This window comes from Coregonus clupeaformis, chromosome 27 (assembly GCF_020615455.1).
Source record: "Coregonus clupeaformis isolate EN_2021a chromosome 27, ASM2061545v1, whole genome shotgun sequence".
NCBI classification, from domain to species: domain Eukaryota; kingdom Metazoa; phylum Chordata; class Actinopteri; order Salmoniformes; family Salmonidae; genus Coregonus; species Coregonus clupeaformis.
In genome coordinates, this window is record NC_059218.1 from 11,734,124 (window position 1) to 11,758,826 (window position 24,703).

General features: G+C 40.7%; 1 protein-coding gene across 1 annotated transcript; it reads left to right on the forward strand.

Moving 5' to 3' along the window:
• Window positions 1-8,535: 8,535 nt before the first annotated feature.
• On the forward strand, window positions 8,536-10,680 carry LOC121541465 (forkhead box protein D1). The gene has a single exon (XM_041850496.2). It carries the CDS (start codon window positions 8,849-8,851, stop codon window positions 9,866-9,868), a length of 1,020 nt encoding a protein of 339 aa, XP_041706430.1. The 5' UTR covers window positions 8,536-8,848; the 3' UTR covers window positions 9,869-10,680.
• The last annotated feature ends 14,023 nt before the right edge of the window (window positions 10,681-24,703 follow it).

The window sequence follows — 24,703 nt, forward strand, 5'->3', positions numbered from 1 at the left end:
ATTGCGTTAATGCGCTAATGCTGAAATAAAGTTCCTTTAACTGAAACAGCATTATTTTTAACTTGTTATGTACTCTACTGAACTAAACAAGTCAGTGTAAACAATAAACATGACAATAGATATTACATTTCACATGTTCACAAGTATTTTAGTTGACCCTGTTCACAGTTCAAAGTCTTTTAAGAGGCTTGGAAGCTTTGTCTGCCTCTTTGAACGACGAACACTAGGGGCAGTGTCCATTCTCAATGGTGGAGGAGCCACCAGCTGTTTCTGAGCTGGGCTCAGAGTATCTGACTCTGTTACTGGGTTCTCCTCTTCTTGAACTGTTTCCTTTGTTACAGTCTCTGTCTGTGGGACGTGCACCACAGAAGCACTTGGATAGCTACAGAACAGCCTGTCCTCTGCCAAGTAACTCACTTGTTGTTCCCTCATGTCTGGTAAGGATCTGATCAACATGTCTGCGAACCACTTTACCATCTCCCACCATTACCTTGTAGGAGACAGGACCAGTCACTGAGTCTATGAATCCAGAAATCCATTTTGGCCCATGACTGACATTTCTGGTAAGGATCCCCCTCTCCAAAACCATTGGCCCTTGGTACGTTTGTCATGGTTCTCTTTCTGTCTGTTTTGCTTGCGTTCAACTTTCCTTTTCAGGTCTGAATGGACTAGGTCCAGTGTGGAGCGTAGTCTACAACCTAATAACAACTCAGCAGGAGAAAGTCCTGTTGTGGATTGAGGTGTTATTCTGTAGATGAACAGAACACGTGACACTTATGCTACTATGCTCCCTTCTGCACTTTTCTTCATAATTTCTTTGAATGTCTGTACTGCGCGTTCCGCCAGACTATTTGAAGATGGTTGATATCGAGCTGATATCACATGCACAATACCATTGTTTCTAAAGAATTCTTGTGTTTCAGTGCTCACGAAACAGGTTGTGTTGTCACTCACCACCATCTCCAGTATCCTTTGGTTACTGAAGCTCTGTCGTAGGCAATCTATAGTAGTAGTGGATGTAGCAGAACTCATAGGATACACATCCACTCATTTAGAATGCGCATCAATCAATATCAGAAACATTTCCCCCATGAATGGTCCTGCGTAATCTATGTGCAATCATCTCCAGGGTTTTTCTGGGAGCTCCCAGGTGTGGAGCGGGGCTGCTGCAGGTGCCTTTCTGTGTTCCTGACACGTGTTACATGTCTTGACTAGATTCTCTATCTCATCATCTAGTTTTGGCCACCATAAGTAACTCCTAGCCAATGCTTTCATACGCGAGACCCCAGGGTGAGTCTGATGTAGTTGCAGTAGGATAGCCTGGCGTGCTGGCTGTGGAATAATCCCTCGTGCTCCCCACAAAACACAACCATCCTGTACACTCAACTCTGTTTCCCTGACACTGTATGGTGTGAATTCAGTCCCTTCTGTTTGTTGTGACCATCCCCTTAGCACATCTTCTCTAACTCTAGACAGTACTGGATCTTTACCTGTCCAGGTTCTCACTTGCCCTGCAGTCCCGTGTGTGGTGTCTGTGTCCTCGACCATCAGCACTCTGTCCTCTTGAGCTGTTATGATGGGTGTGTACGGCAGTGGAAGACGGCTCAAGGCATCTGCGTTCCCGTGGTACTTTCCTGCCTTGAAGACGATGACATACTTGTACGCCCTCACTGTCACTGCCCACCTCTGTATTCTCGGAGACACCATCTGTGGAACTGCCTTTATTTCATTGAAAATATACCTTTTTTTCATTGAAAAGAGAGGTTTATGGTCTGTACAGGTCTTGCTTTGTCCTCCTTGTCTACATAGATTTGAAACACATTCTCATGTTTTGTCAACACATCTTCCAATGTCCACTGTTGACCTGCAACAATCTGATTTACTGTTCCCCAATCTAACTTCAGTTATTTTATCCAGCCCCGACCTAGCAGGTTTGGTCCAGTGCCTGATACGACTACTACAGGTAGCTGAGTCACTGTGTCTCTGTGCTGCACAGTTACATTAGCTGCACCTAATGTGTCTGCTCTCTCACCTGTGTACGGTTTGAGATGCAGAGAACAAGTCTTTAAGTCTGGAACTTTTGTACTGTTCCACAACTTTGAGTACTCTGACCTGTTCATTATGGTTACACTGCACCATGTATCCACTTCAAACTTCACATCTGACTCATTCAATTTGAATGTGATAGGAGCCACTTTTGGAATGTTCTCTGACATGCTGTACATTGTAAACATATCCTCTTCTTTCTCTTTGTTTTGTTCAGCTTCCCCGCTGATGTGAAGTGTCCCATGTTTATTTACTCCTTTATCTTGTTTTTGCTTTCATCCCCCTTTTGGATTGGAACTCTCTGCAGGTGATTTAGCCCTACACGGTCATTTAATGTGTCCCTGTTTACCACACTTTTTATCCTGAAAATGGCACTCACTTGCCATGTGATCACCTTTACATCTGTAACAGGTTTTCATGTGCTCACCTCGTGCTGGTTTCTCTCTCTGACGCATACTTAGCTTGTGCACACTTCCTCTAACTGAAAGACCAAGGGAGTGCCCTGCCCTCGCCAAGACAGCGCTTGTTTCAGTGAAATTATATTATTCTTATGACTAGATTGAATAGCAAGCCTTTCTAACCGGCAGGTAGCCTAGTGGTTAGAGAGGCGAGCCAGCAACCGGAGGGTTGCCAGTTTGAATCCCAGATCCGACTGGAAAAATCTAGTGGGAAGTGAGCTGGCAACTGGAGGGTTGCCGTTGTGCCCTTGAGCAAGGCACAACAGCGCCCAGTGTGGCAGCCCCCCACACCTCTCCAAAACATCTGTATATAGGCCTATGTGTCCTTCGGAGGGGTTGGCTTAAAAGCGGAAGTCACATTTTGGTTGGACCTTGTGTGCAATTGGCCAATAAAGTGATCTGTAGTTACTCATCAGTAATATAATTAAACTCAGCTAATTATTCTGTTGAGTAGACCTACCTCCCACTTGTTTATCTTTATGTTTTAGAAGTAATGGCTATGAGGTGATAAACTGCATTACATCCTGCATTATCAGTCATAATGTAATATTGAAGGCCCTCTCATTCTGTGTGTGAGAACAAGGTGGAAAGTGCCACCGTAGCCTAGATCTAGACCAAGCCTAGCCTATACAGCCTAAACATTGGATTCCATACCTAAAGCCTGTTACAATGCAATAACAGTCAGCCTATATGTAACCTGCACACACTGGCAAACTTGTATACCTGTTTGTGGAATGTTACTTTTCAAAGCATTACAACAACAACAACATCCAGTCCAGTACAAAACTCCCATGGTAATGAGAGCACAAAAATGTAGCCTAATGTAGACTAAAGCAAACAAAGCAAACAATGGTAGCCTACCCATTTTGGCCAAAGTGTATCTTTGTCCAGATTTGAATAGAACTGCCTAACATAACCCTTCACAGGCATCATGGATCTTCATGTGATGAAAACTCTGTTCACCTTACCTGTAGAATCCATTTTGGCCTGCTTAAATGCTAATTGAATCTGTTGTGTATATGCTGTCTGGCTAGGAATGTTTGAACTAGGTTTTGTACAGCAGTGACACTCTCACATGGGGTTATAGGTCACTATTACACACTATGTAGCCTATACAGATACACAGGTCAGGTGATCAGGAGACCAGGAAGTGTTAGCACAGGTGAGAGGAGAGAGCATACGGTTCTTATCATCTCACTGGAAGAGCAATACACTTCTCTGCATCTTTGTATGGTAAATCAAATGTATTGGAACTCTGCATTTGATAATCTGCCATAGGCCTAAATGCAACCAACCAAAGCTCTAAATTAGGAAAGTAAATTCAAAACCCATTTGATACATCTTCAGAGAGTGTCAGTGCAGATTAAAATGATTCATTAAAATACATTATTGCCATTTTTATCAACTTTCACCTATTAACTTTTAAGTGTCACTTACCAGAGACCGGCTGATAATTTATTGAGCTCAAAGTCTATCCATAGCCTTCTCCAAGACTAGGTTATTGCAAATCAAAAATAGTAATTTAAAAAAGGAATAGGACTATAACGAACTGCTGGTCAAAACTTTTTGAACACCTACTAATTCAAGGGTTTTTCTTTAGTTTTACTATTTTCTACATTGTAGAATAATAGTGAAGACATCAACACTATGAAATAACACATATGGAATCATGTAGTAACCAAAAAAGTGTTAAACAAATCAAAATATATTTTAGATTTGAGATTCTTCAAATAGCCACCCTTTGCCTTGATGACAGCTTTGCACACTCTTGGCATTCTCTCACCAGCTTCACATGGAATGCTTTTCCAACAGTCTTGAAGGAGTTCCCACATATGCTGAGCACTTGTTGGCTGCTTTTCCTTCACCCTGCGGTCCGATTCATCCCAAACCATCTCAATTTGGTTGAGGTCGGGGGATTGTGGAGACCAGTTCATCTGATGCAGCACTCCATCACTCTCCTTCTTGGTACAATAGCCCTTACACAGCCTGTGTTGGGTCATTGTCCTATTGAAAAACAAATGATAGTCCCACTAAGCCCAATCCAGATGGGATGGCGTATCGCTGCAGAATGCTTTGGTAGCCATGCTGGTTAAGTGTGCCTTGAATTCTAAATAAATCACAGACAGTGTCACCAGCAAAGCACCCCCACACCATAACACCTCCTCCATGCTTTACAGTGGGAAATACACATGCGGAGATCATCCGTTCACCCACACCGTGTCTCACAAAGACAAGGCGGTTGGAACCATAAATCTCCAATTTGGACTCCAGACCAAAGGACACATTTCCACTGGTCTAATGTCCATTGCTCGTGTTTCTTGGCCCAAGCAGGTCTCTTCTTTTGATTGGTGTCCTTTAGTAGTGGTTTCTTTGCAGCAATTTGACCATGAAGGCCTGATTCACACAGTCTCCTCTGAACAATTGATGTTGAGATGTGTATGTTACTTGAACTCTGTGAAGCATTTATTTGGGCTGCAATTTCTGAGGCTGTTAACTCTAATGAACTTATCCTCTGCAGCAGAGGTAACTCTGGGTATTTTATTCCTGTGGTGGTCCTCATGAGAGCCAGTTTCATCATAGCACTTGATGGTTTTTGCGACTGCACTTGAAGAAACTTTCAAAGTTCTTGAAATGTTCTGTGTTGACTGACCTTCATGTTTTAAAGTAATGATGGACTGTCGTTTCTCTTTGCTTATTTGAGCTGTTCTTGCCATAATATGGACTTGGTCTTTTACCAAATAGGGCTATCTTCTGTATACACCCCCCCACCTTGTCACAACACAACTGATTGGCTCAAACGCATTAAGAAGGAAAGAAATTCCACAAATTAACTTTTAAGAAGGCACACCTGTTAATTGAAATGCATTCCAGGTGACTACCTAATGAAGCTGGTTGAGAGAATGCCAAGAGTGTACAAAGCTGTCATGAAGGCAAAGGGTGGTTATTTGAAGAATCTCAAATATAAAATATATTTTGATTTGTTTAACACTTTTTTGGTTACTACATGATTCCATATGTGTTATTTCATAGTTTTGATGTCTTCACTACTATTCTACAATGTAGAAAATAGTAAAACTAAAGAAAAACCCTTGAATGAGTAGGTGTTCTAAAACTTTTGACCGGTAGTGTATTTATTATTATTTTAAATCTCCACTGTTCAACAAGGCTTCGTTTCCATATGGTGTCAATTCAGTTGCCAGAAACGGTCAGCATCAACTGAGATTCTTTATAAGCCTAATATTTTCTTACAGGAATAAAACATGTCATATTCAATCCACGTAGGCTTACCTTGCTATTTTACTACCTAAAACTGCTTTGTATCCATATAATGTAGTGCATGTGGCAAAACGTATGCCTAATTGTGGTCAATCTTATCTATTTTCCAATAAAGACAGTTTAATATCCCTCTTAGGACAATGGCTATTAGGGTATATGTTTGGCATTTAGCACAAACAAACTAATAAACAAACACTAGTGATATACAAATAATTAAAAAATGTTTGTAGGCATGACTGAAAAACTATTTTATATCACTGTTGTGTTCATTTTGAAGAGTTAAATCGAAAGACCATTATTTCGATAGTCATCAAAAATGGTATTAATACCTGTCTGAGAGAGATGTGTATTTGAGAGAGTTCTATGGCCCTTTGGCGAGGTTAAGAGCCAATTGTCAGCCAACAACTGGTAATTTGTGAGACTGCAAAGGCTTGCATGTAAATGATAAACTGTTACTGGAATATAAATATTATGCAAATTACATAGAAAATAACGAAAGGGAAAACAAAAGTGCTGTCAATGTCACATTTTTGAAAGCTGAACTTGTCAAAGTAGTCGTCTGTTGAAAGAGTGATGACTTTTTATCCGCTAGATGGTGCTGGTCCAACGGAAACGCTGCAGTAGATAGGCCAGAGTAAAATAAACATAAATCGTCATACAACTGAATCATCCATGGGGTAGCTATTATATGGTCATCAAAAAGCACCAGATATTTTCTTATTGACATAAAGTGACCCTAAACCCATTCATTATCATCCCTACAATACAACAGATGGGCGGCAGGTAGCTTAGTGGGTAAGAGCGTTTCGCCAGTAACCGAAAGGTCGCTGGTTCTAATCCCCGAGCCGACTAGGTGAAAAATCTGTCGATGTGCCCTTAAGCAAGGCACTTAACCCTAATTGCTCATGTAAGTCGCTCTGGATAAGAGCGTCTGATAAATAATGTAATTTTTATTTTTATTTATTATAGGCCTACAGCCTCTATTGTTTTAGTACTTTGGTAGGCTATTGTTTTTCTGAACTTACCAACATAACTTAGTGGGGGACATAGAAGGAAAAATTATAATAACAACATTAATTAATATCCTATTTGCATTGAAATATACTTTTACTTGTACTTTATTGTTGCAAAAAGGCACGCTCTTTATCAACAGATAATGATGTTTAGTAGGTTTTCAGCGCTTTGAAAAAGTATTTTATATCATGGCAAGTTTTATTTCCTACTGATTTATTTTCATGCACCCCACATTGGTATGATATATTAGATATGATCATCTTTCACCTGCGTCAAGAGATATGTCTTACATTTCTCTAGTTTTGCGTGAAATACATGCATAATTTAGGCTAGCCTATATGATTTTAGTGCCAATACAAAGTGAGTCCCAGCTTAGACTGCTATTGTTACATTTTTGTAAATTCACAAAAGTAAACAAATGAACCAAGTTCACTCAACAAAAAAATTGGGATTTTTTCACAGTTGCACAACTTCATGAAAGTAACTGTCTCCAAGTTGTTAAAGGGGATTCTGTAGAATGAAATATATAACCATAGCCTTTAATTAAAAATTGATTGGTGAGCAGAAATCATAACGTATATCCTACTTCTCGTGCAAAGGCAATGAAAAGGAAAACCACAATGGGGAAGATGTTTTGAAACATTACATTTACATTTTACATTTTAGTCATTTAGCAGACGCTCTTATCCAGAGCGACTTACAGTTAGTGAGTGCATACATTTTCCATACTTTTTCCATGCAAACATCAGTTCAGATCATGAAAAGTTCTGTTTTACAATATAATTATAAATGATATATTCTCTTGGACTATATATTTCAAATTAATTAATCAAAAAGCATCATATAGGCCTATGTTGGTGTAGCTTCAAAATATATTAAAGCAATTACGCACATTCAGATTGTAACGCTTTTAGAGATATGCTCTACACACTCTTTTGCCAGAGCCGTATCACGGAAGAAAGTTTCACACTGCTACATGCAGGCAATTACAATATATTACAGCAGATAACATGATCGAGATAACCCAAATAAATGATTTTGTACCATGCCTAAACATCACGATCTCATCAAACAATTATATAAACTCATAAAAACAGATTTATTCGATTTTCTTTCCAAATTATTTTGAAAATCTTCACTCAATGCTATAAAGTCTGTGCATGGGAGATAGAGGCCCTTATTTTTCGAGCTGCTCGCATGCTCTGCGTGACCCGTGACTGATGCAAGTTAACAGCTGACTTTTTTCCATTACAAATGGCTCGCGGATAATCTAGATAACTACCGGATCACGCAAACTATGATGCGTGGAGAGTGGGACATGAAATGCCGTCTGTAACAATTTATTTTAAAAACGCACATAATTTAGTTTGATGCAGGCTATAAATCATTAATTATCTCAACTATTACTTTTTTTTAATGATGAAACGGAATTTCTAAAATGCCCTAACTTTATAAATATGTCTACTTTTTTCAAAAATACAATTCCACTATCATGTTAGAGCTTTTTATCACAATAAATTAGTATCTAAACGGGATAGACCTGCATGGGCTTTGTGCTGCATGCAGAAATGAAAACTGAAATGAAAGCTTTAGACGAACCATATGTGTAGCCTATACCAAGATGACCACCAAAAAGAGAATCAAACTTTTTAAATCGTCCACGGTTCTTTTTAAAATAACCATTTTTTGCTATTTTTTTCCTCTATTCATTTGCCTTGGTGACGTCCCTTCGCCATGTGATCAGAGCTCTGGTATAAAGCGCGATGGAAGATCCGCCCTCTTTAGGATTCAGGTTCGGCCTTTTTCAGGTCTTTACACACACTTCAAACTACCATCCGAATGGTGCGCTACTGAACAACGAAAAAATCCCTAAAACATATGAAAGTGGTTGGAAAAAGGGACATCTCTTACCGCCGGCGTGCTCCTCTCATCCCCTCATATGAGTTGTCTTGAAAGAGGGCAGAGTAGCACGGGCAGCATCTCCTCTTCCTATCCGCCGTAGCATCTGGGAGCGCACAGCACAGTGCAGCGCTCTGCATAGCCAGCCGTGAGCCATGACTCTGAGCTCCGAGATGTCGGATGCCTCCATCCTTTCGGAAGAGACCGATATCGACGTGGTCGGCGAGGGGGAGGATGGGGACAGCCAGACGCGCTCCTACGTAGACGAGGTGGCGCAGATGCACGATGATCTCCTGTCTGGCTCCCCGCCATGCCTGGACAGCTCCTCATCCCGGGATCCGTACAAACCAGCCAGTAAGAACATCCTGGTGAAGCCCCCATACTCCTACATCGCCTTAATCACCATGTCCATTCTCCAGAGCCCCAAGAAGCGGCTCACCCTCAGCGAGATCTGCGATTTCATTAGCAATCGTTTCCCGTATTACCGGGAAAAGTTCCCGGCGTGGCAGAACTCCATCCGACACAACTTGTCCCTAAACGACTGTTTCGTCAAGATACCGAGGGAACCCGGGAACCCCGGGAAGGGGAACTACTGGACCCTAGACCCAGAGTCCGCCGATATGTTCGACAACGGTAGCTTTCTGAGACGACGGAAACGCTTCAAACGGCAGCAGCAGCAGGACTTGCTGCGGGAGCATAACAGTTTTATCCCGGCTGCTGCGTATGGCTATGGACCTTACGGCTGCGGCTACGGTATCCAGCTGCAGTCCTACCACACACACTCTGCGCTTTTCGCGTTTCAGCAGCAGCAACAGTCCAGGCATTCACACACTGGGACCATTATCCCGGCACCGTCCTTGCCCACCTCCAGTGACTTAGCCAGGAGCATGTTCTTTCCCCAGCTCAGTCCCAGCCTGGTTTCACCCATACACACTGCAGCCAAGTCCAGCTCGCCTGTCCAGCGCTCTCCCTTCTCCATAGAGAGTATCATTGGGAGGTCGCTGAGCCCTGCGCACTCTCACTGTGCCTCGCGGACTTCTCCTGTTGTTCCAATGTTATCGTCTTCCCTCGCGCCACAGTCGCCCAACCAGCCGCCGAGTATGCACCCAGGAACTGTTTTACACACGGTCGAGAACTTTCCCAACAGAATTCTGAACGGTACTAGTGGCTGTTAATTTCTATAAACTAACTTCAAAGTTTTCAAGAAACACAAACTAAAACGCCCCCTCTTTGAAGGTAGGATTATTTTTGTATGTTGTTTTGGTAACAAGCAGCTGAATGATGGACATTAACACTATTCGTGCCTATTCATGCTGTAAAAAGATATTAGGCTATATTTATGTTAATAACATTTTAGTGTCAATCTCATTTTCTCTCCACGAACTTTTCGTTGTTTATGAAGTGATTCGTTTAAGTCTAGGGCGTATCAGGATATCGACTTAATGAAAGGTTATAAATGATCACATGTCTAAAACAATGTATATGTGTCAAACACACACATGTTTTTTAGTTTGGCAAATTCAAACATTTTTACTGTTTTGATTTGTGCTTTGTATTTAAAAGACACAAAGATGAAGGTCATTCATTTATATGCAGTGTGTGCTTATTTCAGTAATAAAACGTTGTACATTCTTTGGAAAGTATTGTATAATCCGAGTGTGATATTTTTTACACGGTTTGTTTTTCAATAAGAATAAATATTGTTTTACAAAAAAATACATTTGCCTGGAAAGTAATTGATTGAGTAAGTAATAATCTCAGTCTAGAAATTAGCCTAATGTAGGCCCACAGTAGATCACGTGGATGAAGTGTTGTTGTTTTTAAAAGACCTATCATTTTCATTTTTGTTAAGAATTATATTCCCAGAAAGTAAAAGACAATGTAGGCTATTACTTATTGAGTGGAAAATGTAAAAATAGGCCTGAACAACAGTGCACATAATACTAATATCAGTACTGCTAGGCTACTACCTTTATAATAATACATGAATAGTTCTACTACAACTACTCGAATGCTGCTGTTTATAATAATAATAATAATAATAATAATAATAATAATAATAATAATAATAATATAAATACATCTAGGAATTGCTGTTACAATTACCCATTTTATTTGGTTCCCATATACAAAGCAACAACAGAGTGTATTCCTCTGTTACATCTTTTCCAACTTTTACTGGTGGTTTTAGCACAAATACTGAAAGATATTAGTGAGAATCAGCTGTAAGAACATTCAATAATAATTCACTTTCAGTGTAACATTGCCCAAACCAACACCATTACTTTCAACAGGCCCTGGGGTGCAGGATCAACTTCCCACCTATAGGCCTAAATAAGAAACTTTGCTATGTTCTATACTGTGTGTGTTTGTGCGTGTGTGTGTGACTTTTAGAACATGTACAACTCTACGATTAACATTCTGAATCAATATTATGTTCAAGCTTTTCAACATCTATCTTTACGCAAATAAAGCAGCCAAAGTTTAGGCATCTTGTGAGTGGCCTATGTGTGTGAATGTAATTCCATGCTCCATGCACGGGTTAGATGATAAACCTTGGGCCTACAAGTCCATTTGCCCTCTCATACATTTATCCTCGTAATTACTCGTGGTGGACAGGCCGAGGTCACTTGGGTGACAGAGACTGTATTTTGCAGTACGGTGATTATCACGGGTGATCAGAGGCAGCTGGCTCGGGCTCTTGAGTAAACACTCCTCCTCGACCGTTTCATTATCTCCTCATAGGCCTACTTCTCACAGTTGCCATGAGAAAGCGAGACGTATTGGTCAGAAAGGCTATAGCCTACTCCTTCACATCCATAGCCCACAGCTATAGTATACAGACATGCGCCATGGCGTGGCTTTTTATAAAAAAGCAAATAAGATTATTTAATGAGAATTAGGAGACATGGGGACATATGTGAATAAAAAAGGACTAGCCTATATATTAAAACGCGCCTCATGGGCACAACGTAATTATCATGCAATTATGCATCATTAGAAATTAGGCCTAGCACATATCTCATAGCAGAAGAAGCCATATCATTAGATCCATGAGCCACTGTTCACAATTATGAGCCTATGGATAATAATGGGATCATGATGTTTACGTTTTGGCTATATGATCTTAATTTGGATGATGCTAAAACAAAAGACCAGCATCTCTTTACTAAATATGCCAGTCAATGTTCGAAGCAGGTGTTTGTGAGGAAAGGCTGGGAAGCTGTTTTTTAGAAGGCCTCATCCTCACAGCATCAATGCTGTGGCGTGATGGGCGGGCGGCAAGCGGAGAGAAAGGTCTCCTCTCTCTCTCGGATGGAAGGACCACTGTTTGGCGTGCGTGATCCATCTGTGACTACAAATGCGCATCCCCGTTGCCCGGCCGCGTGTTATGGCGCCACGACTTGCTTCCCCTGACGCAGAGGAAATGCGTGTAGTTGAGCTAGAACCACTCCGCGCAGCGCACGGCTCAGAGACAGTTCACTGGGCCACCGGAGGACAGCAGCATGCGTGATGATGTAACACGCAAGCCAGGCAGCCAATGCAGAGCCATCGCAGAGCCATCGCCGACGGCACTACACTCACACAACCCCGGGTCGCATCCTGCTTATTGGAGGCTGAGGTCACATATTTTATTGTACTAAATTATACAAATAATTCCTTTAAAAAAGGGTCAAGCAGGGGCGGGAACATGACTAATTCTGACTATTGCCATTTCACAGGCGATAAATATATGCAGAGGGAGCCGCCCGACAGACTGAGATAGGCTATATTAATTTGATTGGCTGTAAAAGGTGTCAATTTACTTTTTATTAAAGTCAAATATGGCTATGCAATGCCATACAAACTCAGAGTGCTAAAATGAAAGAAATTGACCATATAGCCCTGCAATTGTTAATATAGAACATGTATACAGGTGTGTTAATATGTGCCACATCTATGTTTTTATTACTTTGCAATGTAAATCTTTTCACCCCACGGGTCGCGTGCGTAATAATGATCTTGTTTGAAATAGCCTTATTATCTTGTAAATGTTGAGTGCTTTCATCTCACACACACACACACACACACACACACACAGTTTATGTTTTCTGGTATAAATATGGGCAACTCAAATGCACAAATATATATTCCACTTTTATTGGATTTCAGAAAATATCTAACTTTTCGTTTGTCTTTGTATCATTGAAAACATTTGGTTGGTAGGCCTACATGTCCTGAAAATTAGAGAGAGACTGTACGGCCTAACCAGGCATATAGCATAGCCTACTTTTGAACATCGTTGGATTGTAATAAAGTGAGACTAAAATGGTGAACGAAAATTAGTTCAAGAATAGAATAGATTACAAATATCTGAAAAACACGAAAGGTCTGGAGAAAAGTCTGCAGACATTAGACATATTTACAGCAAATCAATTCACCAGTGTAAAACGTAGGCTACTACGTTCAAAAAGCCACATGGGACACATAGGACACAAAAATAAATAGGCCTATATGAATGGAATGGATACATATTTATTTATGCTGAATCCTTTGGAATATGTTACATTATTTCCTCCAAATTTTGTTTTGCAATTGCCATTCTATTGGTCTTTATTAGGCCTAGCTTTATTAGGCCTAGCTTTATTAGGCCTAGCAGTGTTCCGATGTCAATCTTACCAAATTAAACCATTTACAAAAGTTGTGTGTTATACAATAGACCTTCCTCTTTCCACCAAACCTAATATAGACCATCAGTCAGTCTGCCCACAAAAGTAGAGTGAAGTACAGCCGACAGCCTACCACAAATACAAAATTAGATCAAATTCATTTCTACAACGAACACGAGTTCGTTGTAGCCTATACGTCCCACCATCTCATAAATAATTGGATCTGTCTGTATGCATGGGCATGAAACCCCACTAGCCTACTCTTTCATTTTCTTTCATCCGTCAAAGTATGATGCAAATAAATACATCTGTAAGTGGATTGATTCATTGATTCATTTTATGTCATGTTTCATGTTTTGTGTGGACCCCAGGAAGTGTAGCTGCTGCTTGAGCAACAGCTAATGGGGATCCTAATAAAATACAACAACAAAAAATAATAGGATTCACACTGAACTCCCTTTATAAAAAACTTCACAACCGAAAATGCTTAAAACTCAATCAGTAAATAAACTTAATTTTATAGGCTAAATCCCTTTTTACAGTTTTCACAAAGTGCTTTAGAGGGGCAATCTACAGTTGCTAACTCCATTTTTTGACTTTTAAATTAATGATATATCCATTGATTGTTGAATAATATACCTTATAAATTCCTCATGAGCTTAGTTCTAATGTCACACCCCCTCAGAACCCCACAAATAACCTTGTTTTACTCTAATGTTTCTAAACACTGTAAATGTAAACACTGTATAGGTGTACAGGTCCCCTGTAGCTCACTTGGTAGAGCATGGCGCTTGCAACGCCAGGGTTGTGGGTTCGATTCCCACGGGGGGCCAGTATGAAAAATGTATGCACTCACTAACTTCAAGTCGCTCTAGATAAGAGCGTCTGCTAAATGACTAAATATTTAAAAAATGTATAGCCTCAAAACATGAATTAAACGATCATTTTGAAAGCATGAATGCAGTCCTTGCATCCATAGCTCTGTCTATGAATTTGAGAGGGTTGCATTTCTTAAGGCACTCCCTCTGCTTTTTTTCCAAAACAGAGGAGGGTATCCGCTTTGATATTGCTTCAACTGCGGATTGGCCCTTTAAAGATACCCAGCCTAAAATTAACAAATTATGCTAAATTGATGTTATTAACTTGGGTAAGTGATCACAAGAGTTACCGCACATCTGCATGTTCTTAATGACGTGCTTTCTACTATTGATATAGCCGGGCTGCTTGGGTGCTTGGTTAGGTAGGACTTCTATGTCTATAGCCTGGTTGTTCCGTGTTGTTATTACACCTGCACCACATAACTGATCAACGTTTTTTATTTATTGTCATGCTTCGATATAATCCATTGTTAGCTTTCTTACGTGATTTACCCTTTCTACAAAGTTTAGCCTATAACCAGCCATAGGCCTGTTCACTTTGAAAATGTTTGAAGTTTGACGCATTATATTCTCACCCCAATTTATATTGATGTTGATTGAGTAGGCTATAGTCTATTGGAAAAATATTAACCAAAATAAAAGTAAGCTAACTTGAGAACGGATCACTAGGCCTAAACTGACATCTTTGAAATTAATCTGTCCAGTTTTTTATTTATTTATTTAAATAAAATAAATAAATAAAATAGTATAAAATAGTAATCTACCACAGCGATGAAGTAGAAATCCCAAAAGATGGTGCAATGTCGAGTAGGCTTTCTGTCGATTAGCCCAAAGGCTATTGAGTAATAGGCTGCTTTAGCCTACTATCTCTATTTAAAAAATGTGTGAGAGTGTGTTTGATAATGGATGTCCACAAAATGAACCTATAGGCTACAATAAAAGAAGGTGAAGTCAGGAAAAAATAAGAAGGAAAGTTTATGGTTATAGGCCTAGTTAGGTGACTGAGCGGTTAACAAGCGCTTTTCAGAAAATGTCACGGATCATGTGGGCATCAGCCTCCTTGAGCATGACTGAAGCTCTGCAGTTAACAGTTTATTCTTGGCGGGTCACACAGGTCACGAGGAACGGGGCTAAAACCAAAACACTCACAGCTCACAAAGCAACCCGAAGGCGCCGATTGTGCAAGGTGTGTTATCGCAAACACTAGACTAGAGAATGAGCAAAGTTAGTTTTCGCTAACCCTAAATTAATTTCAGGAACAAAGGCATTTATTCAAAGTGGTTATTTTAGTCACACTTCAGTTAAAATAAATGTTGCTGTGAAACATGTATGCATAGCCTAAACCTCACATTTAGCCAGTCCATTGAAAACAAAAGTTATGCATTATGGACTTATGCTGTGCAGCTGGAAATACAACAAAGAGGTTTACAAAGACAAATGATTGATGAACAACCATTAGATAAAAATCAAACTATCTAAAATAAAATCCACCTTATTGACTCAGTGTGGGAAAAAGTGTTGTGCTGCATGGGCTCAGTGGGGTGCATGGGGGATGAATTCACACAGTCTCTTACTATTGCATGAGATGTCAAGCTATATATTTCCAATTAAAAGAGTGGTAGCCTACACATACCACAATGGGTTGTAGAGCTAAAGTGCAATCGGAAAGTATTCAGAACCCTTCATATTTTCCACATTTTGTTACATTACAGCCTTATTCTAAAATGGATTTTAAAAAAATACCCCTCATCAATCTACACATACTGACAAAGTGAAAACAGGTTTTTAGAAAATGTAGAAACAGAAATACAGTGTTTACATAAATATTCAGACCCTTTGCTATGAAACTCGAAATTGAGCACAGGTGCATCCTGTTTCCATTGATCATCCTTGAGATGTTTCTACAACTTGATTGGAGTCCACCTGTGGTAAATTCAATTGATTGGACATGATTTGGAAAGGCACACACCTGTCTATATAAGGTCACACAGTTGACAGTGCATGTCAGAGCAAAAACCAAGCCATAAGGTCGAAAGAATTGTCCGTAGAGCTCTGAGACAGGATTGTGTCGAGGCACAGATCTGGGGAAGGGCACCAAAACATTTATGCAGCATTGAAGGTCCCCAAGAACACAGTGGCCTCCATCATTCTTAAATGGAAGAAGTTTGGAACCACCAATACTTTTCCTAGAGCTGGCCGCCCGGCCAAACTGAGCAATCGGGGGAGAAGGGCCTTGGTCACGGAGGTGACCAAGAACCTGATGGCCACTCTGACAGAGCTCTAGAGTTCCTCTGTAGAGATGGGAGAACCTTCCAGAAAGACAACCATCTCTGCAGCAGTCCACCAATCAGGCCTTTATGGTATAGTGGCCAGACGGAAACCACTCCTCAGTAAAAGGCACATGACAGCCCGCTTGGAGTTTGCCAAAAGGCACCTAAAGGACTCTCAGACCATGAGAAACAAGAATCTCTGCACTGATGAAACCAAGATTGAACTCTTTGGCTTGAATGCCAAGCATCACGTCTGGAGGAAACCAGGCACCGCTCATCACCTGGCCAACACCATCCCTACGCTGAAGCATGGTGATGGCAGCATCATGCTGTGGGGATGTTTTTCAGCGGCAGGGACTGGGAGACTAGTCAGGATTGAGGGAAAGATGAATGGAGCAAAGTACAGAGAGATCCTTGATGAAAACCTGCTCCAGAGCGCTCAGGACCTCAAACTGGGGCGAAGGTTCACCTTCCAACAGGACAACGACCCTAAGCACACAGCCAAGACAACGCAGGAGTGGCTTTGGGACAAGTCTCTGAATATCCTTAAGTGGCCCAGCCAGAGCCCAGACTTGAACCCAATCGAGCATCTCTGGAGAGACCTGAAAATAGCTGTGCAGCAATGCTCCCCATCCAACCTGACAGAGCTTGAGAGGATCTGCAGAGAAGAATGGGAGAAACTCTCCAAATACAGGTGTGCCAAGCTTGTAGCGTCATACCCAAGAAGACTCGAGGCTGTAATCGCTGCCAAATGTGCTTCAACAAAGTACTGAGTAAAGGGTCTGAGTATGTAAATGTGATATTTCATTATTATAATTTTTTATAACCTGTTTTTGCTTTGTCATCATGGGGTATTGTGTGTAGATTGATGAAGGGAAAAAACAATTTAATACATTTTAGAATAAGGCTGTAACGTAACAAAATGTGGAAAAAGTGAAGGGGTCTGAATACTTTCCGAATGCACTATACATGGAACATTTAGGGCCTAGGGGCACACCCTCAGTTACTTAGTCTCCTGGTGTCTCAGACCCTGGCCTCATCTTTGCACCACCACTACCATCACTTAAACCCCAAAGACAATACTGTCTCAATAACTTTGACTCCAACATTGTATGATAATATAGCACTATACTGGATGTGATAAAAGCAATGTTATGTTTTTTTTATTGTCAATGGATGTGCTTCGCTCATGATATCTCAGTTTAATGTTTATAATTATAGAGAGTTATAGAGAGACAATATAGTTCAAACCTGTTTTGAAAAGTTTGTATTTTAAATGACTTGCTCAACATTCTTGACTTGTATACTAACTTAGTTTATTGAGACATAAACCTTGAATGTCATTTTCACAACTATATTTGCTATAATGTACACTGAAACTAGAGTAACTATTTACATAATCTATAAAGAATTCATAACAGATCCATAAACAACAAATAGACATGACGTTAAAGTGTATTTTCCATCCATAGTTCCATCTGACAAACTATTAGATGCATTGTAAAATACGTTGTAAACTTTTAGTAGTGCTCTGAAGTGTATAACTATTACATCATGTTTATTTAGTGCTCACGGGTGTGTTATGTATGCTTTACGTAGATTAATACATGTAAATCGCTACCAAATAAACCATAGGAAAAAGGAATGATTGGAGTCAGTGTGTAATCCTTTTTCCTTCCATTCAACCTCATCATAGAGTTAATCAATCATTTGTGAATTATAGCTTTTAAGAGAAAGTTCTTGGTTGGTCTGACACTTGAGCTGGAAAAATGATCTTATTTTATGTACATGGTTTGAATCAATGGTTTCTATTACTTTCCATACTTCTAATTTCCATGGTACTCTCTCTAACTCTCTCTCTCTAATACTATTAAGCACAAAACCTCATCAGTCCCTACTGCAATAGTCAAGAAACATTCCTCCACAAATATGAAACTATAAAACGTATGTTTTTCGCAGATATACACTTCTGTCACATTCATACAGGTGCCCAAAGATTATTATTACGCTAAATCTCAAATTCAAAACCATCATCTAGGGTCACTCCAACGACCAGAATCCAAACCTCCCTTAGTAAGTCAAAACATATCTAAATAAGTTGTTGCTCAATTTAGATTGGAATGGAACATCATCTGAAAGTATGTTGGCTCTTCTCTGTGCATCGCAATTCCTGTTATAATGAGTCTAATTAGAGAAACATGTAGAGATGTGTACTCTGTTTAACATGATTTGTTGCGTTTTTTGTTGGAGTGAAGAAAAAGCATTCTGTGTGTGTGTGTGTGTGTGTGTGCGCATACATGCCTCCGTGCGTGTGTGTGTGTACAAAATCTAAAATACACAGGGGAAAGAGAGAGGAGAGGAGGGGGAGGCAAAGATAGAAATGAGAAAAAGCTGAAAAAGAGAGAGAAAGAGAGAAAGAGAGGAGTAAAAAGAAGGGAATACCTCCCAGGGAGGCGTAGAATCCCCCCATCTGCTATTCAGCGTATAGAACACTCCCTACCCTTATCCCCTCTCTCTAAAAGGAGCTCCGCTTTCCGCCCCATTAAAACGTTTAGAAAAAAATGCCACCCCTGAATACTAGTCTAATTAGAGTAGCCAGAGCTGCAAGGGCCCAGCTACACAAGAGGAGGCTGAGGCTCTGGGATGGATTCTTCCATTTCCCTTTTGTGGAACCCATCCTTTTTTGTGTTCTTTTTTGCTCTTTGTTCTTTCACGTTCCGACTCTCTTTCTTGATCTCTTTCTCTGCATTCTCTCTCTTCATCATGTGTATAGAGAGCAGGAATGAGGAATCCTACTACAACTGAACAGACCTTTCATCCCAAAGATACTTTTGATCTGGGAGACAGGTCCAGATGTACTATGAAAATATGAATGGTGTCGGTCTCCATGAGGCTACCCAGGATACCGTCACTGGCCTTTTGGGGGGTCAGTGAAGAGTAAGGTGTTTATTTTGAGAAGTATGAATAGAATGGAGTGACTACAAAAACAAGGAATTGTGATATTGTTGCTTTTCTTCTCTCAGGACCCTCTCTGGTGTGATCTAAGTCATGGGTTGAGTTTCTGCCCGACTAAATTGCAGACGCGTGGATAGGTGTAACCACTGCTAACCACATCATATAATATAGCAATCTGATGCACAGGCTATGTCCCAAATGGCACCCTATTCCCTATGGGCCTGGGTCAAAAGTAGTGCACTACATAGGGAATAAGGTGCTAATTGGGTCTCAGTCTGAATGCTTTGTTATGTAGAGGCAGACTGCTGATGTCAGGCCAGTTTGAGTAACGCATTAAAAACTCTATTCACTGTCTGGCTTAATCAACTTAATCACACACCCTAATATACTATACACAGTGGAGGCCTTTATTGATAATAACCCAAACAGTGTTGATTAAAGAACATTTTAATCCTAAAAGCTAATCTCCCTAGATTTCACATAATGGAGAGATTTCATGGAGAGAGAGAGAGAGAAGAAAATATGTACAGTTAGATCAACAACTCATTGAGAGAGAGGGAGAGAGAGAGATGTAGCGTTTGATGATAGGATGAAAGGTTGTGGCAGTCTGGCACGAGGCCTGGTTCTGTTTCTGGTTCCTCCAGCCAGGCCTTGGTCAAAAGTACTGCACAGGGAATAGGGTGGCATTTCAGACACAGTCACACTACTGGGCACACATTGGTTGAAGCAACGTTGTTTCCACATCATTTCACGGAAATTAGGTTGAATGAACGTGGAATAGAAGTTGAATTGATGTCTGTGCCCAGTAGGACGACCTTCACTGACTCCCCACGTAATCCACCTCCATCGTATCCATAATTTATTCTGATGAAGAGTTTGAGTTTGGGAGGGGGGGTTATTATTCCTACATCTTGGCTGTCTCACCTCGAGATGAACTTGTTCAATCTGAGATTCCGCTGCAGAATTATGTCTCTGCCTCTGACCGACCGACCGCACTTTCTTTCTTTCTTTCTTTCTTTCTTTCTTTTACTCTCTTTTTCTTTTTCCCCCTCTCCGTGCTTGTTTGCCTTGGCATGCTCAGTGCCCGTACAAACAACCCAGAGCCCGTAGCCCTATCCATCAGGCTTGCGCAGAATGTGATGATAAAATAACAGGCGGGCTGAAACAAACCATTTGTTACAACTCACAGATGTATTATTCTGTCCACTTGAAATGAAGCACAGAGGTTAGCGAGGCATCTCCTACTTAAGCTACAACAATAAATAGAACAAAAATGTGTTGCCGCCATTTACGCCGTTCGGGCCCTCGCCACATGGAAAGTACCGGAAAGTCTAGGGTCTTGGGTCCTAACTCTTGGTCACCCTAAAGAGTCCTGAACTGATGCCAACCGCCAGCAGCTGTCTGTTGTCACAGCTAGCAGCGAACAGCTTTTCCTGGCGGTTTGCATCCAACACATCATTTAGCATCCCGCGCTCTCCCCAGTGCACTCCCATTCAGGGGGGTTCTGGCAGAACGTGTAGCCGCTGTAGCTGGTGGACTGGAGCGGCTGGCGGCCAGTGCGAGACCTGCTTAGTTACATGCAACAACGCCACTGGGCTGTAAACACTTCATCAACCTCAAGCAGCCCGTTCATCATAGTGACACCCGGAGGTAATGCACACCGCCCAGTTACAGCCCAGCTCCAGGCCAGCTAACAGCGGACAGAAATCAGGACCCAGGACATTTCCTTTCAACCCCAGACCCTAGTTCTACTATCTAGTACCCAAACACTGTCCAATATTAACGGAGGACTGTCAGAGATCTGACCAAACCCATTTAAACATAAAGCTAACATATAATATGCATCCATATAAACATACAGTAAATACACTTTTGTGTCAAAGGTCAAATATAATTTATTTTCATGATATGGTGTCAGATTCATGTACTATACCATACATTAAATATATATTTACTGGATCAACACATCTTCATGGGAAAAGATATAGGCTCACATAATGATGTTGTTTGGGAATATTGTGTGTGTGTGTATGTGTGTGTGTGTGTGATTGTTTGTTTGTGTGTGCGTACACCCAGTGGGGAAAGTTCATGTTTGAAGTTTCTGCCTGCAGTCTCTGTACTATGTCATCCATTCCTTCTCTCTCCATGGCAACGCCCCTGTCACTCAAAAAGCAAAATAAAACATAAACACTGGAAGCCACCCATGAAGACACACTCCCACTCTCCCCGCTCTCTAATGTTTTTCCCTTAACTAGCTTTGGTAGCACTTTATTTATAATTGATTACTAAATAGTTTATAATTAGTTCATAATTTATTAATCAGTACTCCATTCATTAGATTTTTAATATAGGTCCTTATAAACCATTTACTAATAATTAGTTTAGTCTTTTTGTGTGGCCTCATCTAAAGTGTGGGCTATTTATATTTTATGAATACTTTATAAATGTTGTGAGTGACCAGTGTAATTTCTCACCAAAAAATATGAGAAATGCCATTGGTAGACATTCCATCAGAACATGATGCTCCTTGTGGTCTCAAAGCACTGGAGCGTCTGCTAAATGACGTAAATGTAAATATAAATATATAAATATATAAAGCAGCCGAGAACATAACAATGGTAAAATAATAAGCCCACAACAGAGGATGCTAAAGGAAATATATTGAACATTTCACAAACTGGAACTCCCAATTTCTAACACGTATGAACCCAGAACTTAATCACACAGCTGACCAAATGATGCGAGATTAGACTGCTCTAAGGAGTGACTGCAATCCACACTTTAAAGGCTTATGTTAGCATTTTCGGACTAAAACGCTATTTTTACTCAGCATAGAGTGTCTGAAGTTATATATCACACTATTAGAACAGTGTGACTGTTTTGGAATAAAATGTTCAATATTTCTTAAACATCCTCTGTATTGTGTGCTTATTGTTTAACCATTGATATGTTCTAAGGGCCATTTTGAGACCTCAAAGAGCACCAGGTACTGCTGGAATGTCTACCAATGGCACGTCCATCATTTTGTGGGAAATTGCAAAAGTCACTCAAAACATAAAGTATTTATAAAGTATAAATAGCCCACACTTTAGATGTGGCCGCACAAAAATATTTAACAAATGATTAGTAAATGGTTTATAAGGACCTATATTAAACAACTTATTATATTATTTTATGAATTGTTATTAAATACTTTAAAAGTTATTTATAAATGTGGGAGAAATGATTAATAAATTATGGATAAACTATTTACTAATCCCTTATAAATGCTTTATTACGTGGAGTTATTATAAAGTGCTAGCTTTCACTCGCCCTGTCTCACGTTCTCCCTGACTCCCACTCTCCACTCTCACTCTTTTCCCTCCCTCATTTCTCACTATCTCTTTTTCTCCCTCGTTCCCTGCCTCCCTGTCTCTCTCCATCTCTCTCTCTCTCTCTCCATCTCTCTCTCTCGTCTCTCTCTCTCTCTCTCTCTCTCTCTCTCTCTCTCTCTCTCTCTCTCTCTCTCTCTCTCTCTCTCTCTGTCTCTCTCCATCTCTCTCTCTCTCTCTCCATCTCTCTCTCTCTCTCTCTCTCTCTCTCTCTCTCTCTCTCTCTCTCTCTCTCTCTCTCTCTCTTTCTCTCACTCTCTCTCCGTCTTTCTCTCTCTCTCCATCTTTCTCTCTCTCTCTCTCTCTCTCTCTCTCTCTCTCTCTCTCTCTCTCTCTTGTGTCTCTCTGTCTCTCTTTCCTTCCCTCATCTATCACCATCTACTGTATCTCCCTCCCTCTTTCCCTCCCTTTCTCTCTTTCACAGCCTCTTTGAACGACAGTGTCTGCTGCAGATGCCCAGAGCTTCTAAAAGGACTAGCGAGACACCAGAGCTAAGCATTTAAGTGGGTAGATTCTGCTGCATACACCCCTGCCTCTATGCCTGTGTGTGTGTGTGTGTGTGTGTGTGTGTGTGTGTCTTCCCAGCTTGTTCCCAGTCTCTTGGAGGCATGCCCAAAACTCTCCCGACCCGGGGATCAGTATTTGAGAGACATGGTGTTCTCATAGCGGTAGATCGACACCACACCACAATTAGATCCAGAGGCTTTGTGATACACACAAGACCCCTGTCCTATGGCCCGCCCCCCTGCCAAAAAGTGAGCCACATCAGAGGCAGCACCACGACCTTCTGTAACACATTAGAAGGGCTCAGGGCTTTGATATTCTGCAAGATACTGATCTTAGACCATAGGTTATGTATGGGGTTTTTGAGGTGAAGGAAATCCCTCAGAACTATGTGTGCTTCAATGTTACGCCGGTTTATGCTGTATGACGGGCTAAGAGCTGCTATGTGAACTGGGTGACGTGCTTTAAAGCCCTGTAAAATAACCTCTTGATCTACAATAAAGATTACCCAAAAATGTGACAGTTCTTTTCACTGTGAAAGTCTTAGCATTCTAAGTGATAATCTCCTTTCAGAGAGGCTATTTCTTCTACTGATCCATTTTCTTAAATGATTGTAACACCAGTTATTTGAGCTGTGTGCCGTGTGTGTGTGTGTGTGTGTGTATGTGCGCATGCTTTTGATGTCTCTTAGATTGCAGATCCAATGAGCCCTGAAATAGAGCAAGCAAACATTGACGACAAGTTAGTATAGTTTTGCTGTATTTCATTCCACAAATCATGTAATTAAAAAAATTATGGCACTTTCATTGTTTAGTCCTTTCAATTTTTCATTCATTCATTCATTAACTAATTAAATCATGTGTTTACCATATGTTGAGTAAGATTCTATAACTTCTGTAAAAGCTCAAATTCAGTCAGTGAGAATGTTACTGAAAAATGTGTGTGTGTGTGTGTGTGTGTGTGTGTGTGTGTGCAGGACAGAAGTTCCACTTCACATCGTGTGTGGCTGCATCCAGCCAGGCAGTCCCATCGCCAGCACTTCTGCGGCAATATGAAGATTGTCTCAAATCAAGGAAGTCCTCTTTCCTTCTCCCCATCTCCCTCTCCCTCCCTCTGTCTACCCATTCTTCCATCCCTCTCTCTTCCCCTCCTGAGGTTGGATAAAATAATACAAAAAAACCATATACCTAGTGTGCAACATCAACATTGACTCTCTCAAAGGTCGGAAAAAATACTTACTTAAGTGTTTCCTATAGAAGGAGGCAGGCTGAAAGCCCCCTTTTCTTTGGGAGCAGAACACAGACAGACACACACACACAAATACACACAGCTCATCTCCCATTCCGACAGAGAATTTCACAAAGCCCAGGCAGAAAGCGTTTA

Excerpts from the sequence above, each read along its gene's own strand:
- LOC121541465 (XM_041850496.2), top strand. The coding sequence starts at position 8,849 with ATGACTCTGAGCTCCGAGATGTCGGATGCCTCCATCCTTTCGGAAGAG.